Here is an 18654-nt window from a genome sequence, read left to right on the forward strand (position 1 = left end):
GTCACGCGGCCGCAAATGCGGCCACACGCTCCTGGGAGCTTGGTGTGATAATCTCTGGATCCTGGCCGTTGTTGGGGTTACACAACAGTTGGTGGGTGTAACTGTCTAGCTACTGGCAGGTCCAGTCCCAAACCGTCCAGGCTTGGAGATCTCAGCCTCGGTCCCACACACCTGGGTTCCTCTGCCAGATATTTTATGCATGAGGCTCATCCAAATGTGTGGAGAGTGGTCCCAGCATGACCTTGGCTGGGGCCCAGAGGTCTTCAGCTGTTGGGCCCTGGTGAGGACAGTCAGGCACAGGGTAGGAGACTCTGCCTTGTTCTCTCCCGGAGCTTGGTGTGATAATCTCTGGATCCTGGCCGTTGTATATATAAAATATATAAAATATTTTATAAAAATAATATATCTAGTGACCCAACATTACAACAATGTTCATACTTGTAGCAGTTTTAAAGAAGCCATTAAATTACAGTAACCCAAAAGATGACTGTTGTTTATTAATATCCTTTAATAATTAAGAAAGAATGAGGATTGGAAAGGAAGAATCACAACTGTCATTCTGTGCAGATGGTATCTACATTAATTACTATGTGATATAATGTGTAAAGGAAACCATGACATCAAACTATTAAATTAAATGAAAAAGTTTGCATTAATAAAGACTAGGTCTTCAAATGGAAGTAAATTTCAGTATTACAAAATCCTCAATTTCATTTCAATGTCATTAATAGTTTTAAGTTAAAAAATTATTTATTTTATTATGTAATGAAATAGAATGAATGAACTAATTAATGATTTCATTATTAATGAGATATAATTAATAGGGGGTACAAAATACAAATAATCACACTCAGTATTAATAATTAAACTATTAAAATATCTAAAAATCACAGGAAGATATAGATACCACACTTAACAAGGGAAACCTGAAGAGCTCACAGATATGTGAAGATACATTCACATATTACTAATAAGGAAAAATCAAACACATTTTACAGCACCCACTCCTTTGGTATGGCGGAAGGGAACCTGACATGGGGGTGAGTAGAGGTATTCAGATGTTAAAATAAAAATAACATCACTTGGAACCATAAGTTAATGAAACTGGATTACATAAGCCAAACTGCTTTCATCCATTTTAAAAATGTTACTTGCTGTTAGTGGGCTGGAGCGATAGCACAGTGGGTAGGGCGTTTGCCTTGCAAGCGGTCAACATGGCCAACCCGAGTTCGATTCCTCCACCCCTCTCAAAGAGCCTGACAAGCTACTGAGCGTATCTCAACCACACGGCAAAACCTGGCAAGCTACCCGTGACTATTCAATATGCCAAATACAGTAACAATTGTCACAATGAAGACACTACTAGGCCTGCTCGAGCAAATCGATGAACAACGGGAGGACAGTGACAGTGACATTGACTTGCTGTGATGGATCATTTAATAAGGAAGGCTGACTCATATTTGAAATACCTACAATGACAGCAAATGTCACATTTCTCCAGTAAGAGTGTTTGCAGGACGAGAGAGGTTCATTAAATGTTCACCAGGCTGTTCAGAATCTTCGGCATTTAAGTTTTCAGGAAGTTTTTCCTCTATAGGTGGCTTTCTTGACCTAGAGAAAGAATGACATTGATGAATCCACAACATGAATCTGCAATCCCAACACTCCCCAACAACATTGTGAGAGCATACAATGAATAAGATATTGGGAGATAAAATCCTTTTGAGGGATTTGTCAAGATATTTTTTTAAATAGTTCAACTTAAAATAGTTTTAAGTTGAACTTAAATAGTTGAACTTAAAACTTAAAAGGGCTGGAGCTAAAGCACAGCGGTTAGGGCGTTCGCCTTACACGCGGCCAACATGGCCAACCCGAGTTCGATTCCTCCGCCCCTCTCGGAGAGCCCGGCAAGCTACCGAGAGTATTCGATATGCCAGACACAGTAACAACAAAGTCTCCAATGGAGACGTTACTGGGCCCGCTTGAGCAAATCGACGATCAACGGGAGGGCCTTTACCTTTACCTTTTACCAACTTAAAATATTCTAATTAAGGGCGAGAGAAGTAGAAAAACTGCCAACCAAGGTTCCATGCCTAGAACCAATATGGTCCCCTGAGCACTTCCAAGAATGATCCCTGAGCATAGAGACAGGAGTATGCCATAAGTTTAACTGGGGACAGACCAAAAGTACAAAAACCAACAAACAAAAAATTCCAATAAAAAAAATCTGCATGTTGCTTCTACTCTTCGCTTTTGTTTGTTGGGTAGGGCCTGGATGTACCTAGGATTTGCTCCTGGCTATGTGATCAGGGATGGCTCCTGGCAATGCTCAGGGGATCACATAGATGTCCTGAGGATGCAACTGCCATGGACTACAAGCGATCAGCCTCCTTGGCCTCTGCTCCTTGGCCTGGACTCTCTACTCCTTAGTAATGAGATTTGTCCTTTTAAAGAATACATTCACAATATTCCCATATTAATATATTTGATATTTATCACTTTGTTTGTTTGGGGCCACATTGGGCAGTGCTCAGAGTTTACTCTGCCTCTGTGCTTGGGGTTCACTCCTGGCGGTGCTCAGGGGACCATATGGGGAGCCAGGGATAAAATCCTGGTTGACTCCATGCAAGGCAAGTACCCTGCCCCCTGTACTGGTCCAATTCTTGGTGTTTATCTTCTCTATAAATTTTATATTCTCCTGTATTTTAAATTAAAGCAAATACATATATTTCAAATAAGCATTTCAAATTCAGCATGTTCAGCATAAAACTCATCATCTTCACTTACAAGTTTGTTACCCTGATCTCTTTGGTATTTATAAATGAGCCTTCCATCCATGCCCAAAAGATTAGATAATTAGAATAATATCCCATTCTATATTTCCACAAAAAAACCATTGTCAGTTTTTTTATCCTAAATATCTCCCTGCCCTCTCATTTTCTACTGTTACTATCTTAGCCCCTACACAATTAATGTAAACATTGACAACTGTAATATACCTTTGAAAGTCTTCTTTCTATCCTTTTCACTTTCTAGCCAAAGAGATATTTTCAAAATTTAAATTAAGTTATTGCCTTCCTTGTGTGAAATTCTTCAATGAATATTGAAGTATTGCTTTTATCAGTCTTTATAGGCCTGTGAAGGTAACCTCCTCTCTTTCTCTCTCTGTCCTCCATATTTGTTTTGAAATCATTGTTTGATTTCTTTTTTGAAGATTAATCTCATTCCGCCTTGAGAGACTACACTAATCCTTCCATTTTCTCTCAAACAAATTCACCTAGAACTTCACATTTAGCTTTTTTTTAATTACTCAGTTCTAAATTTAAGTCTCATCAGCACAGAGACACTCAACTTACTAGTGCTATAGTCTCTTTCAATTACATTTTCTGCTTCATTTTCAAAGATAAATATCCATGCCCAGTATTACATTGTTTCTTGGTTTCTTTGTTGTCTGCATGTACTCACTTGGAGCACGAGTGTCTGAAGGCTGCCAATTAGTTCAGTTTAGCTATGTCACTGTCTTTCACACTGAGAACAATGCATAGCAATACATAGGCACTCAAGAAGTACTTTCTTAATAAATGATTCATTGTATTAGTTATATTTGTTATATTAGTTCAATTAGGTTAAATCACTCTTATCTTACTGTGGCTTGAGATTTATCAAGTTTTCCACTTATATATTTCTATCAGTCTTCAATTAGCGGTTTTTCTCTCACCCAGTCAACACTCCATATCAATGTATTATCTGATGTCTAATTGCTCTCTAGTGTCAAAATCTTCCCTAAAGAATTAATCTTACATGCAATAATCCGTAAGAATGATCACTTAGAGTCAACTTTTATAAAATTTCAACTAGGTAATCACTTTAAAAAGAAAAATATTTGACTGCAAAATCTACTTAACACATGGAATAGTTTCCCATGGTGATTCTTTCAATGATGAATGTTGCTAGAGCCCTTAGAAATTCTCTTTTTCAGATATGAAACTATCGTATTCACCTTCTCTATCAAATACAGGTAACAATACAACTTACTTTTTCTTTTTCCAAAAGCAGAATGTTGCAATTAAAATAATCAAGAGAAGGAAAAATACACCAGGAGCCATAAGTAAACATTTAATATGACCTGAAGCACCTGAAAAACACAATTCAGAAACATACTTTTGTGACTTTACTTCAATTTTAATACAGCATTACATTTTTCTACCTTTATTCTGCAGTGCTCTTCTGATTTATCATTAAATTGTTGGAATATTTCATTTTATTAAAATTGATAAAATGTGCTCAAAGAAAAGATTGATAACATTTAATATCCTTTTACCTTTCTCAGGAATATAAAAAAACTATTTAATAATGGGAGGTGATTAGGCATAATATAATAAGCCACTTGATAAAATATTGTCTAAAAACTCTGTAATAACCTCTGAAAATAAATTGACAGTATAAAAATTAGTATTGAAAATTAATTTTTATATAATCGTCTATATAAGTATTTTCTAAGGATTAGTTAACATTGACACAAATTTATTTGGTTCAGATGGGATAAAATGGAAGATTTCAGATGATAAGAACACTATCCAAAGAGCAGTGAAGTTGCAAAATGAGGAAGCAAGTTCAGTTCTGTCTGATGCTTGCAAAATGAGGAAGCAAGTTCAGGTGATGCAGCACCTGCATGCTTATGAAAAGAGTAATCACAATGTTTTAATATCAACTGTACTTAGAGCAGCTATTTTGATCATAATGCAGTTATTTTCTTAAACTACCTACTTCATTTTCTGTGTAGCTTTTTAATTATGTCTTACACTTTAATTGCACAACAAAAGATAATTATCGTGATTTTCAATGTCAATAGTGAGATGAGACTTAAAAATTTTTGTTTATGTTAAGTGATATGAACTATGGTACACTTGATATTCATTTGTCTGTTCCTGATAGATAGTTTTGTTCTTTTCATGATTATTAAACGGAAGCCATCATAAAAAGGAGGGTTCCCTCACCCCTTGTTAATTTGTGGCTTTGAATTATCCATAATCAGTGAGGAGGAAAAAAGTAACTTCCCTTTAACATTTAACTCTTGCTGAAAAATGATTAAGAAAGTAAATTTGTTTTAGTTGAACTTTATATTACTTATGTTAGATTGATCAAACTCACATTGTTTTAGCCTTTAGTTTTAGCTTTTCATTTCAGTGAGCTGCCACATAGACCATTGAAAGTGAAATGAGGAAGAAATTAAATTACAGTTTCAACAGTTTAGAGAGAATGGGCCATAAAAGAGGGGTGAGGCCAGCTCCACAGAACTCTCAACCAAATCAGTAGAATTATACATCCCTGTTATCCCTCCTTATTCCAAAGTTAAGCAGGGACTAAACTTCTGGATCGATATTTCTTCTTTACAAATATTAATAATTCTGTGGGATGTACAAACAATAATTATATAGTCAGCATATTTAGAGGAGAGACATGTTTTTCATATTAGCATATTTTGATCTCCTAAATAGAGGACATTTAGCAGGTAAGAAACAGATTCACTTCCATTTTAAGGGACACACAGTAAAAATAATACATTTACTCCTTCCTGAGGATCCATTAAAATCATAATAACAAAAATAAATGATTCAATAAAAATATATAGCTACAAGCAAAATAGTGACCTTTATTACCAAGAGATTTAAAGAACATTATGAGAGATCGAAAGTGGTAAAGGAATGGCCAATAAAACTGCAAGATTAAAGATGTCTTGGGCTCAGGTAGGCAAATAAGAGGCTCCACGTTCTGAGAGAAACATCAGAGAGAGACTGCAGAGCCTGGAGGGAACCTGGAGGGCTTAAATGACAAAAAAGAAGCAGAAAAAATTATAGAATAGAAGGTATAGCCCAAAGCACCCATATCAAATAAAAAAGCATATTTTTTATAACAAGGTGTTAACCCCTCAGTTGAAAATAAAAATAAGGAAGACTAGTTTAATATATTGAATAGAAGGAACAACTAGGATATAAAGAATCACAATAAAGGTCTTTATACTCTATTGGTCTCCTGGATACTAACTACACACTTTCCACAAAGAAAACTCTCTTCACAAAATACCATAGAGCCTTTAAAGACTATATCTCCTGTAAAGTCTCACCAGACTTTGAAGAAAACTTGTAATCAAGGAAAGAGATTGGATTTTGGGAAAAGCAACCTAAAATTTGATAGTAATAGTGTATTGGTGTGGGGAAAGGCTAAGAAGAAAGGTAAAGAGAATGAACCAAATTGTAACACCTCTAGGTTATTTGTTTCTGTGTTTTGGGCCCCACCTGGCAATGCTCAGGGCTACATTTGGCTCAAGGATCAAGTGAAACCAGGGACCATGGGATCCAATGGGGTGCTGGGGACTGAACCTCATGCAAGGTTGGTCTCATGCAAGGGAAGTCCCTCACCCACTGTTCTATTGCTTTGTCCCCTACAACGATGTTCTTATATGGATTTGGAAAGATAATTACTTATTTGAAACTATACTATAATATTTTTGACTGAAATAAAGTAGATGCTTTCTCAGTGTAAATTTTGGGGAAATGGAGGAGAGCTCTGTGACAACCCAAAGAAAATCTTTTTCTTAACCTCATGCATGGAATAATTTCTGTACCTATTTCTGTGCCTGTTTTGCTAAGGGCTGAAGTGATAGCACAGCGGGTAGAATGTTTGCCTTGCATGCGGTCGACCTGGGTTCAATTCCTCCACCCCTCTTGGAGAGACTGGCAAACTACCGAGAGTATCTCACCCGCACGGCAAAGCCTGGCAAGCTCCCTGCGAGGTATTCAATATGCAAAAAACAGTAACAACAAGTCTCACAATTTGTTGTGAGATGTTACTGGTGCCTGCTCGAGCAAGTTGATGAACAACCGGAGGACAGGGCTATAGTGCAGTGCTATTCTGCTATCTCAGAATTCAAATGGCATGCTTTATGGTGAGACAGTCACAAAAACCTCAACCTCAGATTACTGTAAAAGAATAAAACATGGTCTAAAGTGTAGTGATAACATTACTGTTTTGGATCCACTATAAGATCCTTCACATATTACAAAAGGCCCAAGAAGCAAGGGGAGAGTAAATAATGCACTGACAGTATAAAATTATGTCAGCCCTCAAAAGATATAAGCTAATGGAACAAAACATATAAACCTTGAAATTAATTTTAAAAAATAGGTGAAATCGACTTAGATTCTATAAGAAAGAGTACTTTTGTTTTCCTCCATTATAACACATGTGGAAATAATCACCTTTTATGTACAACTACCATTGGCAACTTCATTGCTTACTTTCATGGACCACTTAGACAACTTATGCCATTATCTGTGATATAAAAGTGCTATATGATCATACTTACAAAAAATAGTATTTACCAACAATAACTAACATCCAAAGCTTATTACATAGCATTATTCAAACACACAGGAATATATAATGTTAATTCTAAATGTTAAATTTTAATAAAATTTATGCTTTAGTCAAAAGATATCTTTAAAAAGAAGTAATGGGAACTAATTGGCAGATAAACCAGGCTCTCACCACTATTTCTTTTTGTATTTACTTTTGGTTTAATGTTGAGGTCATACTCTTACTATGCTCAAAAAATACTCTTAACAGTGCTTGGGAATTGCTTCTGCCAGTGCTAAAGGCATATTATGTCATGTTGGGATCAAATCCAGACTGCCCACATGCAAAGCATGTGCTTGACCTGTTGAGCAAACTCTCGACCCATTAAAGACTTTATTTAAGGCCATATGGTGAGGATGAGAAAGTGTGGTTTCTTGTACTTATGAAAAGGCCAAAGCAAATTAATTCCCAAACATAATAACAAGATCATTATTGACAATGAAGCCAAAAATATGTCGTTAAGGTGATAAATAAATGGTGAAAAAAAAACTGGGAAGTAGGAGAACATTACAATTTCATAACCATTTAGGTAAGTTTGAAGTAATCCTCTTTAAAACATGAACATTTTGAATTAATTTTATAAAGCTTTTCTGAAGATATAAGAGAATACCAAGTTAGAGAAACAAGGTCCAGTAAAAGAGAAAAGTCAAAAAAAGTAAGTCTGATACTTAGGTACAATTTTCCCCTAATAAAATTGACAAAGTTTTTCAGAGTCTCAAATAATACAGTTGAGATTCTGAGAAATTAAACAGGAAATTTGGGCAGTCTCAAGGAACTTATTAAAAACTGAAGCTAAGAAAGAGCTTGCCAAAAACAATGAGTGGATTCTAGACCCACCCCAAAGGGAAACTATATGTGTGTATATTCTTTAAGAAAGAGAACTAAATACACATTTAAAAGACTAAAATAAAACAAAGTGATAATATTTACATCAAATACAAAAAGTTAATGCTCTAATTAAGGGAAAAGTAAGTAAAATTCTTTCTTTGGTGCTTCAATTATCCTTTATGAAAATCATGCGTGTTTTATTATGACTTTTAAACAGAAAATATAATTTTCAGAGTTTAAAGGGATGGTTTGTCCTGGGATAACTGGGCAGCTAAGAGAATGTCTACTGTGGATGAAATATAAAACTGGTGTTAGCTTCGCTTTTGAAGATTACCGAATCTAAAGAATATTTATTTGGAGAAAAAGCTAACTAATTAAAGGTAAAAAAGAGGATGAAGATATAATTGACTTTGGGAAAAATTTCTTGGAAAGAAATTAAGAAAATGTTTTAAAATGCCATAAGAGAATAGAAAGACCAAAAGAGAAAACCTCTTAATTGCTTGTCACTTAACTGTGTGTCTATCACTTGATCACTTGATAGCCCGTTCCTCATCGATTTGCACGAGCGGGTGCCAGTAATGTCTCCATTCGTCCCTGTCACGTGCTAGTGTAGCTCAATGGCATCTGCTTATTCTAGGAACACGAAGAGCCTCAAATTGATCGTTCAGGGTCTTGACGAAGAAGTCTGACCATCTCATAGTTGGGCAGCCATGTGATCTTTTGATGTCCCGTGGAATTCAGTCGGTAATGGCTCTAGTCCAGTGGTCATCTCCAAATCTCATTACGTGACCAGCCCATCTGATTTTTGACACCTTGGCAAACGACACAGTGTCCCTGATTCTTGACGATCACCGGAGGTCGGAACTCCGGATTCTTTCTCTCATTTGAGTGAAGCATGATACTCCAAGCATAGCTCTTTCGATTCCTCTTTGAGAGACCCAAATAGGGTTCTCATCCTGTTTTCGTAGGGCCCGGGTCTTTGAGGCGTATGTGAATGCAGAAAGAACAGTGGAGTCGAAGAGATATGCCCGGAGCTGGAGGTTCTTCATTCTCTTAGCTATTTCTTTGATGCTCTTGAGGGTATTCCAAGCCGCTCTCTTCCTCCTGCGCAACTCAAGTGCCAGGTCATTCGACATGTTGACTTCTCAACCTAGGTACACTTAACTGTTGCATTCAGAGATGGTGGTTCATTGAGAGTGAATGGAACATCAGGAACAAGACTGTTTCTGATGAACATTGTCTTTGTGAGATTCAGCTGTAATCTGACCTTTCCATACTCACGGTCAAAGTCAGTCAGCATTTGTTCTGCTTGGCTAATGTTTGGTGCATTCATTGAGGACCTTATGGTACAAGCATGAAAGATCAAGTACGACATCATTGGTCTGACCGAGACAAGAAGGCATCAATCATATCACGACTTTTTTAACACTGGAGAAGAACTGTTCCTTGGAACATGTGACAAAAGTGGCATCGGTGTTATCAGTGTCCTTGTCAACAAGAACTTAGCCATGAGCATTGATTCATTCGAATGCCTAACAAGCCAATTCGGATGATTACACTTGAATAGATTTGGCTCACTGCCGGCAGTTTCTATCTTCATTGTCTACGCACCAACATCCAATTATGATGAAGGAGAAATTGAGAAGTTCTACATGGACCTGAAGAATCTATAAAGAAGACCACACCTTCTACAAGATTATTGTCTGATTTTAATGCCAAGATAGGACCTAGAAGATCAGCCGAAGATGTCCACATTGGGACACATGGCCTAGAATGGAACGAACAGGGTGAGAGACTGTCTGAGTTCATCATGTCAACCAAGACCATCTGTGGTAACTCAGAGTTCCAGAAGGCCAAATTTAAACATTGGCCATGGGAGTTTCCCAGTGGATGGTTCCATAATGAAATTGACCACATCATATTCAATCGACAGTTTTGCCTAACCAATGTCGCTGTTGTCCCAAAATTCAAACGGGTTCAGACCACCGTCTCCTTAGTGCAAAATTCTACTTCACAGAGCCGGGAGAAAGGACTGCAAAGTGTAAGAAGAGAACTCCCAGAACAACCACTATCTGGGAGCTCTTTGGCTCTGTTGCAGCAACATGGGAAGATGCCGTCATTGACAACATTGACGAGGAATACAATCGACTGGTTCGGCACCTCCATGATTGTGCAAAGAATGCCAAGAGAGAGATAACCACAAAAAAAGCCTGTCTTCAAAAACTCTGGATTTTATTTGCCAACTTTGTTTGGCACATGCCTCAGGAAACTACAAGCAAACGTCCGAGCTCACAAAGCAGTGCAGAGAAGCGATCAAGGAAGACCTCAAAGAGAGAAGAGTAGCAGTGCTCATAGATGTGGCAGAAGCTGGGAAAAGCATTTGTAACAATGTCCTTCACCAACTACAAGACCAAAATGACTGCCCTCCAATGTCCTGATGGATCTATCACATCTTCCAGAAGGGCAATAGAGAAGATTATTCATGACTTCTACTTAGATCTCTTTAATAGCCACGTCCACCTGCCCACATACCAAATTCAGCAGGATGTATATGTCATTTCCAACATTCTCCCTTCAGAAATTCGACACGCCATCTCATCGATAAAGAAACAAAGAGCACCTGGCCCAGCCAAAGTCAGACCTGAACACCAGAAGAACCTACCATCAGTACTCATCAATACACTGGCTCAACTCTTCACACACTACCTGTCCGAATGCAAGATTCCATCCCAAAGGAAAACCAGCAGGACTATACTACTGTACAAGAAGGGAGACATCCACAACATTGGCAACTATCGCCTATCACCTGATTTCCCTATCGTCTGTCATTTACAGGCTGTTCGCTCGAGTGATCCTGAATAGGATTGGCAGAACAATAGCTGAAGAACAACCATGCGAGCAATCCAGGTTCTGCAAAGGATTCAGCACGATCGACCATATCCACACGATAACCAAGCTCATTGAAGTTTCTCGGGAGTTTTGATTGTGTATTGATGTATTGATGTTTGTATAGTATGTTGATTTACATTTCTTCAAAATACATTATTTCAGTGTTATGAAATTCAATACTAAATATTTCTGCTAATTATTTGCTCTACTTACCATCTGACCTCACTGGCAGGTGTAAAACCTTCTCTTCTTTCCTTAAAGGATGATTCATGTGTACAATCAGCTGTTGGATGTTTAGCACCTTCACACGCTCCAAGGAGATGTTAAATGTTTTAGTGATAGTCACTGTGCCATTTGGATTCTCAGCAAGGAATTCCTCTGGTGGGCTAGTCAAGACTTCTGAGGGGAAAACAGATATCTGTGGAACAGGTTTTCCAACAGCCGAATAAATCAATCTAACATCTTCAGTGTCATGGTTGGTCTGGAGTTCCGTTCGTAATACAGATACAGCTGAAGGGAAATAGAAGAAACAAGACTGAACATAAAAATAAGTCATTCCAGATTTCTGTGTTGTTAAACATTGGCTAACCAATATTTCTACCTGACTCTCAAATTTGAAAGTATGTACCTCCCTGATATCTTTGCTCACCTTTACAAATAATTTTATCTCCTATATCCACAATATTTCAAATTGAGGGTTAACAAATTTTTTAAAAATTATACCTTATTAGTACATTATGTAGATCCCCAATATTTGAATTTATAACAGCATAATAAAGGTAACATTATGATAACATAAGTAATCAATATTTATTAGTTTTAAATTTAAGAAAAAAGTTTTTGGGGCCTGGTTTTGGGCCACACTCAGTGATGCTCAGAGCTTACTCCTGCTCTGTGTCCAGGAATTACTCCTGGCAGTGCTCAGAGGACCATATGGGATGTTGGATATCAAACTCAGCTATGTGCATGGTAAATACCCCACAACTGTAATATTGGTTTGGCCCCTAAATATTGAGAAATTTCTATTAATATTAACTTACTATCTCTTTTTTATTACCTACTATATTTTTCTCATTTACTTTTTCATTCATGTACTTTATATTATCAGTAAAATATTACACAACCATAAATTTTTACAGACTGAAAGTCAGTACACTATATGTAATAAAAATATTATATGAGAGAACATAAATTTTATGCCTGTCACCTGGCATTTTATTGTATAAAAATGTGTGGTTGATACAACCATTACAACATATGATGTTTAATCTTCTTTCATGGTTGTCTTTTATTATATCTTTTCTCTAGAATTCTTTATCTGAAACTCCCTGGAAAAAAATCATCCCATAATTTCAACTCTTTGTTAAACATTACTATACTTATAATGTTCAGACAGATTTGTCCTCCATGGCTGCCCCGAGGGAACACATTAAATAGACACTTATAGCAGGCTTCATCTTCAAATTTCACTTCTTGGATAGTTATAAATGAGCAATTGGGTTCTATGGCCTTGCATTGCAGTCGATCTTGATATGGTGGAAGAATTTTTTCGCCAAATTTTCTGCTATATGTGCCAATATTTTGTGGCGAAGAGTCTTGGATCTTCTGCCAGGTGATTTGCACAACATCTGCTGGAGTTGTCAAATTACAGAAAATGGTCACATTTCCTCCCAATATGGCTGTCTCATTCATTTTGTGCTTTATTGTCTGTGGAGGATCTAAAAATAAAACAGAAGGTTGAGAAGGAAGACCCCCTTAATACTACCTTGTGCTTCCCCACTCAGATTTTGTACTCTTTTTGTAACAACTTGGTTAGTCCTATCCATTAGAAAATAAGCATTCCTACTTCTTAATAATTGATACCTTATCTTTAAAAGTGTTACTAGCACTTACAGTATAATTAATAGCTATTTATTAAATTTAAAAATTAACATTAACATTTGAATCTGTGCTATCCAAATCGTAATCATTTAAATAAACATTTATTTGTCTCTCATTTTGGCTCTTTATTTTTAGGTTAACACTGCAAACCCACAAAGGAAAGAATCAGCAAATTTGAAAGGATAAAGTTAAAATAAATTTCTAATGAACAAAACAATCTCAAAAACAAGACAAATTCAAATTTAAAAAAAACAGTAAGAAATATTGAAAATATTCACTAGATGATTTGTAAAAAGTTTGTCTCCAGTTTGTAGACTCTCTTGTAGTTATTGGGTATTCACTGTTTCAAAGTTAATCAAATAAATCTGTTATATGTCTGCAGTATAGTTACATGATTAATGTCAATGCCCAAACATGTGCCCTATGCACTTGCCATTATAAAAGTAAATATATTACAAACAGCTATTTACTTGCATTGATTTCCATATATATGCCTTTGAAAGAAAAATTGAAGAATTACCTGATCCTTGTAACCTGATAGGAAGCATGAAGAACAGGAAAATGATCTGGAGAAGAAAATCCATGAAAGGCAATGGTAACATCTTTCAAACACATGGGGCATCTCATGTTCTTACTGAGCTCCTGCTGGGTATTTTTAAGATGTTACTCATTAACTTTTTTTCGGTTAGTAATCATTCTCCTATATTTTGGAAGTCCTTAGTTGTTTCCGCTTCAGTTTGAGATGTGAAGGAGGTGCTTTATCATCCATCCTTGGGGGCCTCTTGGTCTCCGAAGGGAGGGGAAAGGCTGATACCATTAATCTGAGATGGGGTCACTGAGCTCACTCTAGTGGGTTGACTGAAGCTGCTTGGTGGTGGGAAAGAAAAGGAACAGCCTGTTGGGAATTTTTGAACAAGATTGATAAAGAAATCCAACAAAAAAGGAATATAGAGAAAGGATTTGAGGTCAATGCATGTATATTGGAGAAGCAGGCTGGTAAGGGCAAGTGCTTTGTAATCTTCCTATATCAGTACATGAAAGAGCAGCTTCGTTTGGGACACACATTTCCTTTATCCCTATATGAGTTTGCAGTACAGTACCAGAGACTGGAAGGGAAAAGTTGTCTGTTTGCCTTTGGAATGCCTATGGGCAATGCCTATTAAAGGTATGTGCAGACAAATTGAAAAGCAAAATAGGACTCTGTTGTTGCCCTGATTTTCCAGAAGATGAGGTGGAAACAGAAGAAATCAATGTTAAAACAGAAGATAAGCTAATTAAGGACAAAGTTAAAGGGGAAAAGATTAAGGCTGTGACTAAAGCTGAATTTTCCAAATATCAGTAGTACATTCTGAAATCCCTGGGCCTGTCTGATGAAGAAATAGTCAAGCTTTCTGAAGCAAAAAAATTCCTTGATTTTTTCCCACCACTGGATATTCGGGGTTTGAAGAGAATGGGTTTGAAAGAAGACAAATATCGCTTTTTCATTATCACTGATGTTAATCCTTACTGTGGGTCATTTGTCACATGGCAAATTTTAATATTAAGAGAAAGAAACAATTACATTTCGGAAATGGCGTACCATTTTCTCTCTCAAAAAAAAAAAAGATAGCCTTGTATGGATTGTGATAGACAAGCAGAAGAGGGTGTTGGACTGCAGGAATATTCTTTAATCAAATTGAAAGTGATTGAGTCACATCATCCAAATTAAGTGGTCTAAAAGAGAAAAATTTCTTCTTCATTGCTGCTACTCTCTGACCACAGAATATTGCAGACCAACTGTTGGGTTCACCCTGATGTAAAGTACAGGGAATGAGCAGTGACTGATAGAATCTCTCTCTAATTCTATAATTTACATGAAAGCCTGCCTCAAGTGCTGGGTGAGAAGGCAGCTGGGATAGAGAAGGGCCACTATGACAATGATAGTTGGAAATGATCACTCTGGATAAGAAGTGTGTGCTGAAAATAGGTAAAGAAACAAACATGATAACCTCTCAGGACCTGTTTTGAAAACCATAATGCCCAAAAGGAGAGAGAGAAAGAAGAGAAGATCCTGCCATAGAGGCAGGATAGTGGCCATTGGGGGTTGGGGGGGCATGGGAAATGGCAGGAGGGAAATTGGGGACGTTGATAGCATTGTAGCACTGTAGCATTGTCTTCCATTGTTCATCGATTTGCTCAAGCAGGCACCAGTAACGTCTCCATTGTGAGATTTGTTGTTACTGTTTTTGGCATATCAAATACACCAGGTGGAGCTTGCCAGGCTCTGCCGTGTAGGCGGAATACTCTCCATAGCTTGCCAGGCTCTCTGAGACAGGGACTGAGAAATTGAATCCGGTTGGCTCATGCAAGGAAAATGCCCTACCCACTGTGCTATAGCTCCAGCCCTTGTAATGTGCGTATTAGAAAAAAAATTATTTAGATTAAATGGTTCATACTTTTTTCTTTTTCAATTTTGGGGCCATTTGGGCATTGATAGTGGGAAATATATAAGGGGTTGAGAAACGGGTTTTGAAATGTTGTATGACTGAAACCCAACCATGAACAGCTTTGTAACTGTGTACCTCATGGTTACTCAATTAAATTTTTTTAAATAATAAGTTCTTAAAATTTAAAAAAAATCAAGCATTCTTTTTTCCAAGTAAGCAAGAAAATTCATCTCACTGAAATGGCTTGTGGAGAGTTAATGGGAATACCATCATCTACCTTGTACACTAACCTCATTCACAGTGTAGGTTCCCCCTGATTTCTGAATATATAACGACTCATCATGCCAACAGTATGAATAGGAGAACTTAAGTGGATAGGAGAATGTAAATAGGAGACCTAAATGAAGATTTAAATGGGTTTCCTTTCTTTTCTTAAATTTTTTTAAAATTTTTAATCATATGATCATATCAATAGATGCAGAGAAAGCATTTGACAAGATCCAGCACCCATTTATGATGAAAAACCTCGCCAAAATGGAGATAGAGGGGACTTTCTTCAATATAGTTAAAGCCATCTACCACAAGCCTACAGCAAGCATCATCCTCAATGAGGAAAAATTGAGAGCCCTTCCCCCTAAGATCACGGACGAGACAAGGATGCCCACTCTCTCCACTACTGTTCAATATAGTACTGGAAGTACTTGAAATAGCGATTAGACAACAAAAAGATATTAAGGGCATCCAGGTAGGAAAGGAAGAAATCAAGCTCTCACTATTCTTAGATGATATGATACTATACTTAGAGAACCCTAAAACCTCTACCAAGAAACTCCTAGAAACAATAGACTTGTATAGTAAAGTGGCAGGCTATAAAATCAAAACCCAAAAGTCCATGGCTTTCCTATACGCAAAAAGTGAAAGAGAATAAAGTGATATGAAGAAAACAATCCCGTTCACAATTGTGCCTCAGAAAATCAAGTACCTAGGAATCAGCTTAACTAAGGAAGTAAAGGACCTGTACAAAGAAAAATACAAAATGCTACTTCAGGAAATAAACGAGGACACGAGGAAATGGAAAAATATCCTCTGTTCATGGATTGGGAGAATTACCATTGTCAAAATGGCAATACTCCCCAAAGCACTGTACAAATTCAATGTGATCCCTATTATGATAGTCATGACAGTCTTCAAAGAAATGGAGCAAACACTCCTGAAATTTATATGGAAAAAATAAGCCCCCACGAATAGCTAAAGCAATTCTTAGGAAAAAGAAAATGGGAGGAATCAACCTCCCTAACTTCAAACTATACTACAAAGAGTAATAATTAAAACAGCATGGTACTGGAACAAAGGCAGAGCTGTAGACCAATGGAACAGGGTTGAACATACTGACATCTCCCCCCAAGTATATGATTATCTAATCTTCGATAAGGGGCCAAGAAAAGTGAAGTGGAGCAGGAAAAGCCTCTTTAACAAATTGTGCTGGCAAAACTGGACGGCTACATGCAGAAAAGTGGGCTCAGATCTCTGCCTCACATCATGTACAAAAGTAAGATCTAAGTGGATTAAAGACCTCAACATCAGACCGGAATCTATAAGGTACGATCACGATCACGACCACCCTGTTGTTCGTCGATTGCTTCGAGCAGGTGACAGTAACGTCTTCTTCGTCCTAGCCCTGAGATTTTTTTTTTAAAGTGCCATATTCAAGGCTTTTTCAGGGTTAGGAGAATGAGACCCATCATTGTTACTGGTATTTGGCATACTGGGTATACCACGGGGAGTTTGCCAGACTCTGCCGTGTGGCATGTTACATTTGGTAGCCTGCCAGTTTGACCAAATTAGGAATGAGATGATAAGATGATAAGCTTCCAGGATCTGAGTGTGATAATCTCTGGATCCTGGCCGTTGTTGGAGTTACACGGCAGTTGGTGGGTGTAACTGTCTAGTTACTGGCAGGTCCAGTCCCAAACTGTGCAGGCTTGGAGATCTCAGCCCCGGGTCCTACACACCTGGGTTCCTCTGTCAGTTCTTTTATGCGTGAGGCTCATCCAAGTGTGTGGAGAGTGGTCCCAGCATGGCCTTGGCTGGGCCTCGGTGGTCTTCAGCTGTTGGGCCCTGGTGGAGACAGTCAGGCATAGGGTAGGAGACTCTGCCTTGTTCTCTCCCAGGAGCTGAGTGTGATGATCTCTGGATCCTGGCCGTTGTTGGAGTTACACGGCAGTTGGTGGGTGTAACTGTCTAGTTACTGGCAGGTCCAGTCCCAAACTGTGAAGGCTTGGAGATCTCAGCCCCGGGTCCCACACACCTGGGTTCCTCTGTCAGTTCTTTTATGCGTGAGGCTCATCCAAGTGTGTGGAGAGTGGTCCCAGCATGGCCTTGGCTGGGCCTCGGTGGTCTTCAGCTGTTGGGCCCTGGTGGAGACAGTCAGGCATAGGGTAGGAGACTCTGTCTTGTTCTCTCCCAGGAGCTGAGTGTGATGATCTCTGGATCCTGGCCGTTGTTGGAGGTACATTGAGGAAAAAGTTGGCAAAACCCTTCATGACATAGAAGCTAATGGTGTCTTCAAATATGTCACACCACTTTCCAAGCAAGTGAAAACAGAGATAGACAAATGGGACTATCTTAAACTAAGAAGTTTCTGCACCTCAAAAGAAACAGTGATCAAAATACAAAGACAGTCTACAGAATGGGAAAGGATATTCGCTGAATACACATCTGACAAGGGGTTGATATCAAGGATATACAAGGTACTGGTTGAACTCCACAAGAAGAAAACACCCAACCCCATCAAAAATGGGGCAAGGAAATGAACAGAAACTTTCACAAAGAAGAAATTCGAATGGCTAAAAGGCACATGAGAAAATGCTCTACATCATTAATCATCAGGGAGATGCAGATCAAAACAATGAGATATCATTTTACACCACAGAGACTGACCCACATCCAAAAGAACAAAAGCAACAGGTGCTGGCGCGGATGTGGCAAGAAAAGGACCCTCCTTCACTGCTGGTAGGAATGCCGACTGGTCCAACCCTTTTGGAAAACAGTATGGACGATTCTCAAAAAATTAGAAACTGAGCTCCCATTTGACCCAGCAACACCACTCCTGGGAATATATCCCAGAGAGGCAAAAAAGTATAGTCGAAGTGACTTCTGCAATTGTTTGTTCATTGCAGCAATGTTTACAATAGCCAGAATCTGGAAAAAACCT

The 18654-nt window shown here is 37.9% G+C and overlaps 1 protein-coding gene across 1 annotated transcript; it reads right to left on the reverse strand.

Moving 5' to 3' along the window:
• Nucleotides 1-1487: 1487 nt before the first annotated feature.
• LOC130018440 (OX-2 membrane glycoprotein-like) lies at nucleotides 1488-13616 on the reverse strand. Its single transcript, XM_056109138.1, has 5 exons — nucleotides 13535-13616; nucleotides 12513-12851; nucleotides 11347-11643; nucleotides 4036-4135; nucleotides 1488-1611 (listed from the first exon to the last, which is right to left on the reverse strand). Exons 1-5 carry the CDS (start codon nucleotides 13614-13616, stop codon nucleotides 1488-1490), a joined length of 942 nt encoding a protein of 313 aa, XP_055965113.1.
• Between the last annotated feature and the right edge of the window lie 5038 nt (nucleotides 13617-18654).

Source organism: Sorex fumeus, unplaced genomic scaffold (genome assembly GCF_029834395.1).
Source record: "Sorex fumeus unplaced genomic scaffold, SorFum_2.1 ptg000265l, whole genome shotgun sequence".
NCBI lineage: Eukaryota > Metazoa > Chordata > Mammalia > Eulipotyphla > Soricidae > Sorex > Sorex fumeus.

Bases quoted from the DNA above. Each gene is read 5' to 3' on its own strand.
- LOC130018440 (XM_056109138.1), bottom strand. From the start codon at position 13,616: ATGTTACCATTGCCTTTCATGGATTTTCTTCTCCAGATCATTTTCCTG. The intron at 11,644-12,512 runs GTATAGTAATGT...ATTTCCCTTCAG, and splicing joins AATCTGTCTGAACATTATAA to CTGTATCTGTATTACGAACG. The intron at 1,612-4,035 runs GTAAGTTGTATT...TTCTTTCTCTAG, and splicing joins TGCTTTTGGAAAAAGAAAAA to GTCAAGAAAGCCACCTATAG.